Source organism: Callionymus lyra, chromosome 18 (genome assembly GCF_982586985.1).
Source record: "Callionymus lyra chromosome 18, fCalLyr1.hap1.1, whole genome shotgun sequence".
Lineage (NCBI taxonomy): Eukaryota > Metazoa > Chordata > Actinopteri > Syngnathiformes > Callionymidae > Callionymus > Callionymus lyra.
Genome location: NC_141835.1, coordinates 4,650,809 through 4,664,897, shown reverse-complemented (window position 1 = coordinate 4,664,897; position 14,089 = coordinate 4,650,809). Strand labels below are relative to the sequence as shown.

The window sequence follows — 14,089 nt, the reverse complement described above, 5'->3', positions numbered from 1 at the left end:
TGTGACAAGAGAAGTTGAAGTGTCGTTGTGTATCGCTCTGCTGCGCTAACGTCAGCGCTACACAACACTGGAGCGTTGCCATGGAGACGGAGGGAGGAAGAAACTCTGAAGACAGATTGTTGAACTCTCACTGAGACGCAACATGCCAGCGCACACACACACACACACACACACACACCTACACACACTGTAGCGCCCAGGGAGGTGAGAAGCGTCTGCAGAGGTCAAAGTTCATCGACACATTAGCTTCAGAATATGTTGCAGCTTCGTTGACATGAACTATGAAGTAAATAAACACTATAGAAAAAAACATCTACATTTAACTTTAATTATTAATTATTGTTGTTTATTCTCGTGAATGTTAATTATTTCGTGATCATTTCAAAATCTACACATTAATATACGTTTAATATTTGTTTGCTTATTTTTGACGTGTATTTGAAAACAACACAAAGAGAAACAAATAAAAACTTATGTTATAACGTCATTTCAGGACATGTGTGTGTCTGTGTGTGTGTCTGTGCATCTATATGTGTGTGTGCATCTATATATGTGTGTGTGTGTGTGTTTTTATGTGTGTGTGCATCTAAGTGTGTGTGTCTATATGCGTGTGTGTTTATAGGTGTGTGCGTTTGTGTGTCTATGTGTGTTTGTCTATATGCTTGAATGTGTGCGTCTATATGCGTGTGTGTATGTATGTGTGTGCGTCTATATGTGATGTGTGTGTGTCTATATTTGTGTGTGTGTGTCTATATATGTATGTGTGTGTCTATAGGCGTGTGCGTTTGTGTGTGTGTGTGTCTATATGCTAGTATGTGTGCGCCTATATGCGTGTGTGTATGTATGTGTGTGCGTCTATATGTGATGTGTGTGTGTCTATATTTGTGTGTGTGTGTCTATATATGTATGTGTGTGTCTATAGGCGTGTGCATTTGTGTGTGTGTATATGAGTGTGTGTCTATATATGTGTGTGTGTGTCTATATTTGTGTGAGTGTATATGTGTGTGTGTGTCTATATATGTATGTGTGTGTCTATAGGCGTGTGCGTTTGTGTGTCTATGTGTGTGTTTGTGTGTGTATGTGTGTGTCTACATGTTTGTATGTGTGCGTCTATATGTGTATGTGCGTCTAAATGTGTGTGTGTATGTATGTGTGTGTGTCTATATGTGATGTGTGTGTGTCCTCAGTGTAGTAACATCAGCATCAGTGTGTGTGTGAGATCTAAGGTATCCACGAGTCACTGCTCCAGTCATGAGTGGGTCAGAACCGCAGCCAACAGTAGCAGTGATGAGTCAGCAAACACACACACACACACACACACACACACACACACACACACACACACACACACACATGCATGTGCAGCATTTTTCACTGCTGACCATCACCTGACTCAGTAGAACGCTGAGGTGGGCGGAGCTTCAGGAACAAAGAGCACTTGAACACATCATGAACATGAACGCACCACAAGCAGGTGACACACATGAGAGAAGTATAGTGTACTACAAACACACAAGTACTACTTCCTATTTCTGCTCTATATGTGTGTGCGTCTATATGTGTGTGTGTCTATATGTACTTTACATCAAACACACAAGTATTACTTCTTACTTCTGCTCTACATGTGTGTGTGTGTCTATATGTACTTTACAACAACACAAGTATTACTTCTTATTTCTACTCTATATGTGTGTGCATCTATATGTACTTTACATCAAACACACAAGTATTACTTCTTATTTCTACTCTACATGTGTGTGTGTGTCTATATGTACTTTACAACAACACAAGTATTACTTCTTATTTCTACTCTATATGTGTGTGCGTCTATATGTACTTTACAACAACACAAGTATTACTTCTTATTTCTACTCTATATGTGTGTGCATCTATATGTACTTTACAACAACACAAGTATTACTTCTTACTTCTGCTCTATATGTGTGTGCGTCTATATGTACTTTACATCAAACACACAAGTATTACTTCTTATTTCTACTCTATATGTGTGTGCGTCTATATTTGTGTGTCTATATGTGTGCGTCTATATGTTTATGTGTGCGTCTATATGTGTGCGTCTTTATGTACTTAACAACAAAAACACAAGTATTACTTCTTATTTCTACTCTATATGTGTGTGTCTATATGTTTATGTGTGCGTCTATATGTGTGTGCGTCTTTATGTACTTTACAACAACAACATAAGTATTACTTCTTATTTCTACTCTATATGTGTGTGTGTCTATATGTTTATGTGTACGTCTATATGTGTGTGTGTCTTTATGTACTTTACAACAACAACACAAGTATTAATTCTTATTTCTACTCTATATGTGTGTGTGTCTATATGTTTATGTGTGCGTCTATATGTGTGTGCGTCTTTATGTACTTTACAACAACAACACAAGTATTACTTCTTATTTCTACTCTATATGTGTGTGTGTCTATATGTTTATGTGTGCGTCTATAGGTGTGTGTGTCTATATGTGTGCGTCTATATGTTTATGTGTGCGTCTATATGTGTGTGCGTCTTTATGTACTTTCACAACAACAACACAAGTATTACTTCTTATTTCTACTCATCACTGTCGTGAAAGAAGAAAAACGACTTGAACAAAAGTAGAAACACAATGATTCAACTTTAGAGAATAAATCCATGATCGTCAAAGGTTTCATCAGAACCAGCAGCACCTGCCAGCACTTCACACCGGACCAGGACCCGAGTGTTCCGAGGACCCTCAGGACCCTCAGGACCCTCAGGACCCTCAGGACCCTCAGGACCGTCAGGACCCTCAGGACCCTCAGGACCGTGTCACAGGCAGCAGGTCGACAGGAGGAAGTGACATCACAACGATCAGGAGAAATCAATAAATCAATGCATCAGCAGCTCGGAGTCATGAGGTCCAGGACCGGTGGGTCGATCAGAACCCCTGATTGAAAGCAGCCGGTTCAATATTTGTCCCACTAACTTCAGACTCGAGTCAACACGACCACGAGCAGAACTTTATCCCCGCGAGGACGACAAACAATGATTGACAGCTGGACAGACACTCGTGTCCAACTTTATTCAGTCGATCTGGACGAACAGGACCCGGGACGGACCAGAACCTTCTGGGACTTTTATGAATTCTGTAAAAGAAACTTGATGTATCTTCGTCCCAATAGTACCACGATGTATCGTTGACTCTGTATCGTGATATACGTCATACTGCATCAACACATTCCTGACAGTACAGTAACATTTGTAGTTTCATGCTGAAGGTTTTCAGGGTCACTTGTATGGCCGCTCACCGCTGCCGCTGCTGCTCGCGAGCTGCGTTTAGAACTAGCAACGAAAACATGAATTTATAAAACGGCAAACAATCGCTAAAATAAATAAACTTTCATTTGATTGTGTTGAGAAAATACTTGGTTTTTACAACATTTTCAATCATGTTTGTTCATCCATCCATCATCCATCCATCCATCCATCCATCCATCATCCATCCATATATCCATCCATCCATCCATCCATCCATCCATCCATCCATCCATCCATCCATCCATCATCCATCCATCATCCATCCATCATCCATCCATCCATCCATATATCCATCCAACCATCCATCCATCCATCCATATATCCATCCATTTATTTATCCATCTATACATCCATCCATCCATCCATCCATATATCCATCCCTCCATCCATCCCTCCATCCATATATCCATCCATCCATCCTTATATCCATCCATCCATATATCCATCCATCCATCCATCCATCCATCCATCAATCCATCCATCCATCCGTCCATATATCCATCCATCCATTTATTTATCCATCTATACATTCATCCATCCATCCATCCATATATCCATCCATCCATATATCCATCCATCCATCCATCCATCCATCCATCCATATATCCATCCATCCATTTATTTATCCATCTATACATCCATCCATCCATCCATCTACTTGTTTGGAACTAGTCGGTACAATAACAACGTTTAAATACTAACAGACTATTCTAGTGGTTAAGACTCAACATACGCAATCATTTCTTAATAAAAGTTAATTTTATTCATGGTAGATTTTATACGATAATAAAGTCAACTCAAGTTTTTTTTTTTCAATTTTTCCAAGTTGGTGGCGCGAGGATCTGGTGCATGAAGATCAAAGACAACGTCGTAAACATCAAAGACAACAACGTAAACATCGAATACAAAGACGTTCACATCGAAGACAACATCGTAAACATCGAAGACAACATCGTAAACATCGAAGACAAAGACGTTCACATCAAAGACAACAACGTAAACATCGAAGACAACATCGTAAACATCGAAGACAAAGACATTCACATCGAAGACAACATCGTAAACATCGAAGACAACATCGTAAACATCGAAGACAACATCGTAAACATCGAAGACAACATCGTAAACATCGAAGACAACATCAAAGGCAACATCGTAAACATCGAAGTCAACAACGTAAACATTAAAGACAACTTCGTAAACATCAGAGACAACGACGTAAACATCAAAGACAACTTCGTAAACATCAGAGACAACAACGTAAACATCAAAGACAACTTCGTAAGCATCAGAGACAACGACGTAAACATCAAAGACAACTTCATAAACATCAGAGACAACAACGTAAACATCAAAGACAACTTCGTAAGCATCAGAGACAACAACGTAAACATTGAAGACAACTTCGTAAGCATCAGAGACAACGACGTAAACATCAAAGACAACTTCATAAACATCAGAGACAACATCGCAAACATCGTAAACATCCAAGACAACATCGAAGGCAACATCGTAAACATCAAAGTCAACAACGTAAACATTAAAGACAACTTCGTAAATATCAGAGACAACGACGTAAACATCAGAGACAACGACGTAAACATCAAAGTCAACGTCGTAAACATCAGAGACAACATCGTAAACATCAAAGGCAAAAGACATGAAGCTTGCTAGCTAAGCTAAATGCTAACAGAGTAGCCAACACTTCTGAGCTCCAACAACAAGAACAGACTCTTCGAGGAGCTGCTTGGCAGAGGTATGCTGGTCGGAAACAACAGGAAGTGGATAAAAAGCACAACAGATGAGTGACAAACTAACAGCAGGTCAGGTGACCCGAGGGGGGGGGGGGTTCAGTGAACCCGATATCTCTCCGTCACGCCGATCAATAATTGACGGCTCAGGCTCCGCCCACAGATCTGAGTGACAGGTGCGTCTGCCGCCTGCTTCACCGCAGTATCTGTTTACCTGGCGCTGCCCCGGCGACGTGAGACAAAGAGCAGCTGCGACCAAAACACAACCTTTTCACTCAGAAGGTTGCGGGTTGAAAACCTCCCGACCAACGTGCCTTCGAGCAGAACGTTTTCTTCATAGAAAACTATTTATTTTCTTCTTCCAGGAGTCGCTTCACGAGATTCTCCGCATATTTCCAGAGTTTCAAAGTAACTGCTCACTTTTGAGGAATGCCAGAGTGCATTGTGGGAGCCCATGAGAATCTCAGCGTTCAATGCGAGTTAAGCATGAAAACGGTTTGAAGACTCAGTCTGAACACAAACGACTGTACTTTATAAATACTGTGGTACAGAGTCGTTCTACTGAACTTTACTCTCCTTTATATTACATTTAAATCATTTAAAACACTTGAAATGATCTCAGATCGACAGCAGCTAGCACTGTTAGCACGTGGCTAAGCTAGCAGGTTTAGCTTTCAGTTAGAAAATATCTTACTTTAGATTTTTATTGCAAGAAACATTTTACAATTCTTATCTTTTATACATTACAGGTATATGTTACAAGACAGCAAATACATCAAAGTACGAGGGACTTTTCTTACTTGAGATCTTGGCCCTTCAATAATAAATATATAGCTTATATATATAATAATAAACAGCTAAAATGTGCTACCATTACAAGTCAAGTCAAGTACTTTTATTGTCAAATATGCATGTATTGAGACATACAGCATAAATTAAACTGTGGTCCTCACTGACCCACGATGTAAAACATGAATACATTATATTATTCAAGAAATTAAATTAAAATAAATAACCAACAAAATGAAATAAATAATCAACAAACTTAAATAATCAACTAATAAACAGAATATAAACAAAAAACAAAGGCTCAGGTGGTTCAGTTGAGTCTCCTGACAGCCTGGTGGAAAAAGCTGTTCTTACTAGGTGGTATTCAAAACTGTGTGATACATAAGAAACTATATAATATAATTATGGTAGAATTGTTAATAGAATTGTCAGTAAAACATGCAAACACATGAACTGTCATATTCACACTGACATCCAAGCTAGTATTATGCAAATCAAAACATGTAAATGTAGAGTTTTGATCATTTCAAACACAATATCTAGACTTTTGAGCCGATCAAACGGATCAGAACCTTCAACTGATGCATTAAACTCATGATCAACATGAGACGCCCCCGACGCCGGTCGAAAACAAATGTGTAAAATAAAGACACATTTTAAGGATAAAATGTCGCCCAAAACACCACTTTCCTTTCATACAAAGTACTACGAGTCTCTCACAGATGAACGAGTCGGAAAAGACAAGCAATAGAAGACGAGCATCTCAACATCTGCACCGTAGATGATATTTTATTTCATTTACGGTCGACTCATGAACTGAACTATCTTCATTCATGATGGTCTTCAGTCGCGTCACGACTGTCACTCAAACACAGAGACACGTGGAACTCGTCTCACTGGTTCTATTCTGGTTTTCAAGGGAAACTGGAGTAGATCTACGGTCTCCAGGTTACGTAAGAGCCGTCGGCAGCAGGACAGGATCTCCAGACACGTTTCCACGAGCTACAGATGTTCTCCAGTATCACGGCCTCGCAGCTGGGGCGTGCGACCTTTGACCCCGCCCGTGAGTCGACTTTACACGCCGACGGGGGGGGGGGGTCGTGTCACGGGCGATAATTTGAAGCTCATGAACCCACGTTTGCACATTTACACGCGGTGGGGATTTGAACCATTTTTGATCGATCGCCTGTCAATCAATGTCTTGTTAAATGAAGGAGGGAAATTAAATGATTGATGTAAAGGAGAGAAAACAAGTAAATGACATAATAAAGAAAATATTGCATCTGTGATCATGAAGTATTTAACTATATATTACTTCATTTATACATTTTAATCCAAAATTATGAAGTTTAGTCGTAATTTCCCACAAATCATGTTATTTATAAAATGATTTTCTGCTCTAAATATTATATACAAATGAAATTATTTATGAAAGAATATGATCAAAAAATGCATGAAATGAAGACGAAAAACTTGTTTGAACTCATTTGTTTTATTCATTTAAACAGAAGTTGATTCTTGTCTAAAGTTTGAACTCATGTTGTTTATCTTGTGCAAACGACCTGAGATGATGTTTGTGTAACTTGTGTCTGAGATAAGAACTCGTTTCAAACAAACAACAATAGAAACTGTTGTTGTTTTTAAAAACTAGTTTGGTTTGAAGACTTTGACTCAAGTGCATCATTTCGCCATAAAACACGATAAAGAATCAAAATATTAAGGTTTTGATAATAAACGACATATTTTGTCGCCATCCGTTGGCCATGAGCTAAGCTAGCTAGTTGGCCTTGAGCTAAGCTAGCTAGTTTTCACAAGCTAAGCTAGCTAGTTGGCCTAGAGCTCAGCTAGCTGGTTGGCCACGAGCTAAGCTAGTTAGTTGGCCTAGAGCTCAGCTAGCTGGTTGGCCATGAGCTAAGCTAGCTAGTTGGCCACGAGCTAAGCTAGCTAGTTGGCCACAAGCTCAGATAGCTGGTTAGCCACAAGCCAAGCTAGCTAGTTGGCCACAAGCTAAGCTAGATAGTTAGCCACGAGCTGAGCTATAAAGTAAAATTACAGTTGAAATTAAATTATTACTACGTATAGTCCTGATACTTGAACTTTACTTTCCTTTTCAACAGTTCATCGTGTCATAAATGAACTCATTTTGTAGTTTTTCAAATTGAAAACATATGTTTCTCCAGGTAAATATCAGCTTTTAAAGTTTTCATGAACTCAAATATTGTCACGTTAGCAACGTTAGCTCAGATCAGTTTTCGGTAGTTTTTTCTTGAAGACTAAACATCAAACTTTCATTTAACGTTTTTTTTATTCCTTCATCTCTTCGTCTCCACCTGTTTTTTCACGACGACACGACAACGATCGCACAAACACAATCTGTGTGTGTACAAAAAGACGACAACTATTGTGTCTCACAGATTCATTTCAAGCCGTCAAACTGTTACCGAGAGCGAAAACACTCGCACAACAACAACAACAACACAACTATTCAGAAGCTTTTGTTGTCGTTGTTTTTGTCGCTCCGGCTCTGCTTTTGTTGTCAAAAAAAAAAAAAAGCTTTGTCGCTGCCGAGGAATCTGATGACAGGGAAGTTTTTGTGCAGCTCGACACCAGCGCTTGTCGCACAACCGAGCGACAAAAGTGGCGACAACAACAAAAAACGCAGATTCAAGTCGGTTTTACGAGGAGAGACTCGTGGATCCAGGCCGGCGAGTCGAGTCAGAGCGAGGGGCTCGTTGATGGATTGACTGACGGCGTCTGAACGAACCTGGATGTGGCAAGACATGACTAGTCGCACCCAGAGCGATCGAAGGATAAATCAACAGATCGACGACGAGTCTCACAACACATTCCACGCAAGTCGAGTCAGGAGTCGTCGAGTCGAGCCGAGACGTTACTTCTAGAGCGTCGAAATCTTTCGAAAATCAACGTGTGATCGTACGGCGGCCATTTGTAGTTTTTTGACTCAAAATGAGAGTAAAATTTCCCCCAAGATTACGTTATGCTTTTTTTTTCATTTTAAATCACAAATATAACTATGATTAAAAACAGTTTTAGGAATTTTTTCAATTGTTTCCCTAATTTTTTCGGTCGTCGAAATAAAAATAAAAGTTTTTAATACTTTTTAAACGACTTATTTTATTATTTATATTCAGTATATTTATATAAGTGTCTCGTCGCACTCGGGTCGACTCGTCTTTAACCTTTTCCAAACTCGTCAAGTAGTCAACAAGTAGTGTTTTTTTAAGTATTTAAGTAGTACTAGTACAAGTACACGTCCCCCAACACCCGCTCTGGGACTAGGTACAGTTATTACTGTGAAAAAAATTGATATAATTTGTGTTTTATTGAATATTACTGTCGGAAAGTTAGTTTTCTGATGGTAGTAACGTTAGTCTGTGACACGTTTACTCCAAAAATAAACCTGTAAACGAGTGAAACACAAACTATTTATGATTTATTTTGATTGTTTTCATCTGAAGGTCGATCCTGGATTTAACAGCGACCGGTTTGTGGGACAAGAAAGGTCGTCGACCCCGGTTTAAAATCATAAATCCACGTTATTACTCCAACTATCAGTAACTAACTAGTATAATAACCCTGGGGTTGTTTGAAGCATGTCTGGAGAAGGTTCTGGTTCCAGGTGAGTCCGACGGCACCGGGAGGACGGGGGTGTGTTCGTGGTCGAGGGTGTGGTCGATGGTCTCGCTCTGACGCCCTTATATGGGCAGACGAGCGACACCTGAGCTCCGCCCCCTGCTGTGAAGCTATAAACTCATCGAGGGTCGAGATGGAAGATAAGAGTTTTTTTCTTCTCAGACTCTCAGGTTGAGACTCGCAACAGACTCAAGTATTCAAAGAACTCGCAGACACGCCGAGAACCTGCTTCGACAACATCCTCGCAGCTCGACTCGCCTCGATGACGCTCAGATCCAGACGCCATCTTTACTAGAAGAAGATACTGCATTAAATCAGTGGCTCGGATTATTTTTGGCTACAAAACAAACTTGTTCAAGATGTGACTGATGTACGACTTGTCCAATGTTTCTCCTGACTATAGCCCTTGTTAGCTGGGACAGGTTACACCCAACCTTGACCGCGGAATACCAACTATAATAAGGGTTTTAAAAGTATCGATACACGTTAATATTGTCTTTTTCTCCCACAATACGGTATCGATATATTTTTTATTTTTGTGCTGCAGTCGTCACGTTCACATCAGCTAAAGGAACAATGAAATCCCGCGAGATCCTAGTGATGACTGAGGACGAGAGGATACAGCAGTATTTTGGTTTGAAAACGAATGAAAGCAGTTACGACTTTGTCAAGTACTGGACAATACTACACTTACATCCTTGTTACTACACTATCACAACACCAGAGTCAAGTACTCGACAATACTACACATATATACTTGTTACTACACTATCACAACACCAGAGTCAAGTACTCGACAATACTACACATACATACTTGTTACTACACTATCACAACACCAGAGGATAGTACTGGACAATACTACACATATATCCTTGTTACTACACTATCACAACACCAGAGTCAAGTACTGGACAATACTACACATATATATACTTGTTACTACACTATCACAACACCAGAGTCAAGTACTGGACAATACTACACATATATCCTTGTTACTTCAGTATCACAACACCAGAGTCAAGTACTCGACAATACTACACATATATACTTGTTACTACACTATCACAACACCAGAGTCAAGTACTGGACAATACTACACATATATACTTGTTACTACACTATCACAACACCAGAGTCAAGTACTCGACAATACTACACATATATCCTTGTTACTACAGTATCACAACACCAGAGTCAATTACTCGACAATACTACACATATATCCTTGTTACTACACCATCACAACACCAGAGTCAAGTACTGGACAATACTACATATATAGACTTGCTACGACACTATCACAACACCAGAGTCAAGTACTGGACAATACTACACATATATACTTGTTACTACACTATCACAACACCAGAGTCAAGTACTGGACGATACTACACATATATACTTGTTACTCCACTATCACAAAAACAGAGTCAAGTACTGGACAATACTACACATATATACTTGTTACTACACTATCACCACACCAGAGTCAAGTACTGGACAATTCTACACATATATACTTGTTACTACACTATCACAACACAAGAGTCAAGTACTGGACAATACTACACATATATACTTGTTACTACACTATCACCACACCAGAGTCAAGTACTCCACAATACTACACATATATACTTGTTACTACACTATCACAACACCAGAGTCAAGTACTGGACAATACTACACATACATACTTGTTACTACACTCTCACCACACCAGAGTCAAGTACTCCACAATACTACACATACATACTTGTTACTACACTATCACCACACCAGAGTCAAGTACTCCACAATACTACACATATATACTTGTTACTACACTATCACCACACAAGAGTCAAGTACTGGACAATACTACACATATATACTTGTTACTACACTATCACAACACCAGAGTCAGGTACTCCACAATACTACACATATATACTTGTTACTACACTATCACAACACCAGAGTCAGGTACTCCACAATACTACACATATATACTTGTTACTACAGTATCACTATACATCGTATTGTATCGTGACACGTATCACTCGATTCTTGCCGATACACTCTCTTAACTAACATAACACAATTAGATAAAACTAGTCGAGCTAATGCAAACTCGAGGTACATTATACTACTGTGATGACTTTGACCTTTTCAGCCACATTTGGGGTCACACCGTCCTCAGTGACGCCCCAGCGTTTCAATGGAAAGGAATGTCAGCGAAAGACTTCTACAGCCGCTGCCAATAAAAGTGAGTTTTTTTTACTGAAAGTGTGTTTTGTTGATGTTTTCCACACTAAACTCACTGGTTTATTCTGACCCTTCACAGAATCGAACCCCGGATCAATGCGGGGTCAATAAGTGGGTCAGAGCCCCGGACCTCACACCTGACCCCGGGACCCTCAACATCCAGTAGCTGCTGACACAACACAGGAACTAGAAGCTGACTGGAGTTTGGGGGGGAAAGAGTTTTTCCAGGAGCAGAGAAGGGGCCGATTATGACCATTTTTGGGCAGGATCAGCTCAGCCCTGCCCAAACCACAGAGCTCGGATTCCGCAGCTTTTTTTTCTTCTTCTTCTTCTTCTCTGGGAAGTTGTGTTGTTGGGAGAGACTCCTGATGCGGACCCACAACAACACGGACTCCACGGGGCTCGGGACTCCCGCCACACCCTGGTCTGGACCCTGATCCACATCATAGATGACAGGATCAGCGCGTGGCTGACATCTGTTGCGCGGGGAAGGTGGGCGTCCCCGGGCGTCCCGTCCCCCCCTAACAACCCCCCTAACACCCCCCCAGACCCTCTCTCTCTCTTTACCGTAACTGCTGTAAAAGTTGTGCGGCTCGAGTCCCGTCCTCGTCAAAAGCCCAACTCGTCGCCAGCAGACGTTCTTACCTTCCGCTGCTGCTTCTCCCACGCCGGGTCCAGCAGCATGTCCCGGTCCCAGTCGTCCTCCTGCTGCATGTAGTCGATCTCGTCATCGTACTGCTCCATCGTGGTCCTGAAGCTCGGGTGTCTCGCGTCTCCTGGCTCAGCTCAGCGTCTCCTCCAGACGGGATGGGATCAGCGGTCCAAGCCCCGGCTTCTCTCTCTCTTTCTCTCTCTCTCTCTCTTTCTCTCTCTCTCTCTCTCTCTTCTCTCGCTCCAGGACTTCTTCTTCTTCTTCTTCTTCTTCTTCTTCTTCTTCTTCTTCTCGCTCCACAGTCGAGGCTCCGACAGACGCGGAAACTTCAGCCTCAAAAGGCGGATTTGAATCGGGGAGGCGAGCGGCGCCGCTGATTGGTCGGGAGGGGGCGGCGCGGGCCACGCCCACTGCGAGCCGATTGGCCGGCGACGCTGTCAATGATGAAGCGGCTTTATTGCTTTGTTACATCAAAGCCAAGGCTGCGGCTTTTCAAAGTAACGCGTTACGTGGCGACGAGTAATCCCTGGACGCGGTACGTAAATAATTTAGGAATTGATTTCGTTAAACGTGTTTTAAAAATAAACATCACGTGAAAAACCTTTGAATTTGTTCATGAAAAGATGTAAAAGGATCGTTTTTGTTTACATATTTGAGTGTTTACTTAAATTGAATTTGTGAATTTAATGTTTTGATGGTGAATAAAATGAATAAGATTATTTTTTATTAGTTAGCATTTTTAGGGCAACAAAAACACGTGTTGAATATGTATTTGATGGAACTGACATTAAGTGTTAATTATTTATTTATTTTTTAATTATTTTCCTTAATATTATAAGAAATGACCAATTTATTTTACGTTTTATTCCTATTTTTTGTATTAAAAAAAGATTTACACTCATAAAGAGCATCATTATAAAGGTAAGTTTTCACAATAAAATTACTCTTTGTGACGTCACTCCTTTTTTTGCAAAGTTACAAAACTGACTAAAAAAAGAAAAAAACTAAAGTAAAAACTGAAAAAATCTTCAAACAAATGAGCTGTTTTAAGGAATTTTAAAAGTAAAACAAAAAAAAAACATTCAAGCATTAAATTCGATATGTAATTTATAATTTATATAACAATGTTTAACTTGTATGAAAATCATTAGCTAATTGTAGGAATAAAATATTAAATCGTAATCTTTTAATAACGATTAAATACCTGCATTTAGCCGGTTAGCCACAAGCTAAGCTAGCTAGTTAGCCACGAGCTAAGCTAGCTAGTTAGCCACGAGCTAAGATAGCTAGTTAGTACGTAAGTAATTTGTATTTGTATAGCGCTTTTCCAGACCAGGGTCACAAAGCGCTTAAACAATCAAAACAATATTCAATAAAGTATCATTTAAAGGTCAAGATAAAACTGAGAACAACACAGGAGTTCCAGCCAGGAGCTAACATTGCTAGTTAGCCACGAGCTAAGCTAGCTAGTTAGCCACGAGCTAAGATAGCTAGTTAGTATGTAAGTAATTTGTATTTATATAGCGCTTTTCCAGACCAGGGTCACAAAGCGCTTAAACAATCAAAACAATATTCAATAAAGTATCATTTAAAGGTCAAGATAAAACTGAGAACAACACAGGAGTTCCAGCCAGGAGCTAACATTGCTAGTTAGCCACGAGCTAATCTAGCTAGTTAGCCACGAGCTAA

General features: G+C 40.1%; 1 protein-coding gene across 6 annotated transcripts in view; it reads right to left on the bottom strand.

Moving 5' to 3' along the window:
* actn1 (actinin, alpha 1) overlaps positions 1-12,724 on the bottom strand; it is a 50,859-nt gene extending 38,135 nt beyond the window's left edge. For 3 of the 6 annotated variants that reach the window (XM_087780453.1, XM_087780454.1, XM_087780458.1), the window contains exon 1: positions 12,394-12,723. In XM_087780453.1, the coding sequence (XP_087636579.1) occupies positions 12,394-12,492 (99 nt within the window). In that variant the 5' untranslated portion in view covers positions 12,493-12,723. Of the gene's footprint in view, positions 1-12,393 lie in introns of all 6 variants that reach the window. The other 3 variants (XM_087780456.1, XM_087780457.1, XM_087780455.1) reach the window with 2 other exon arrangements.
* Positions 12,725-14,089: the final 1,365 nt, after the last annotated feature.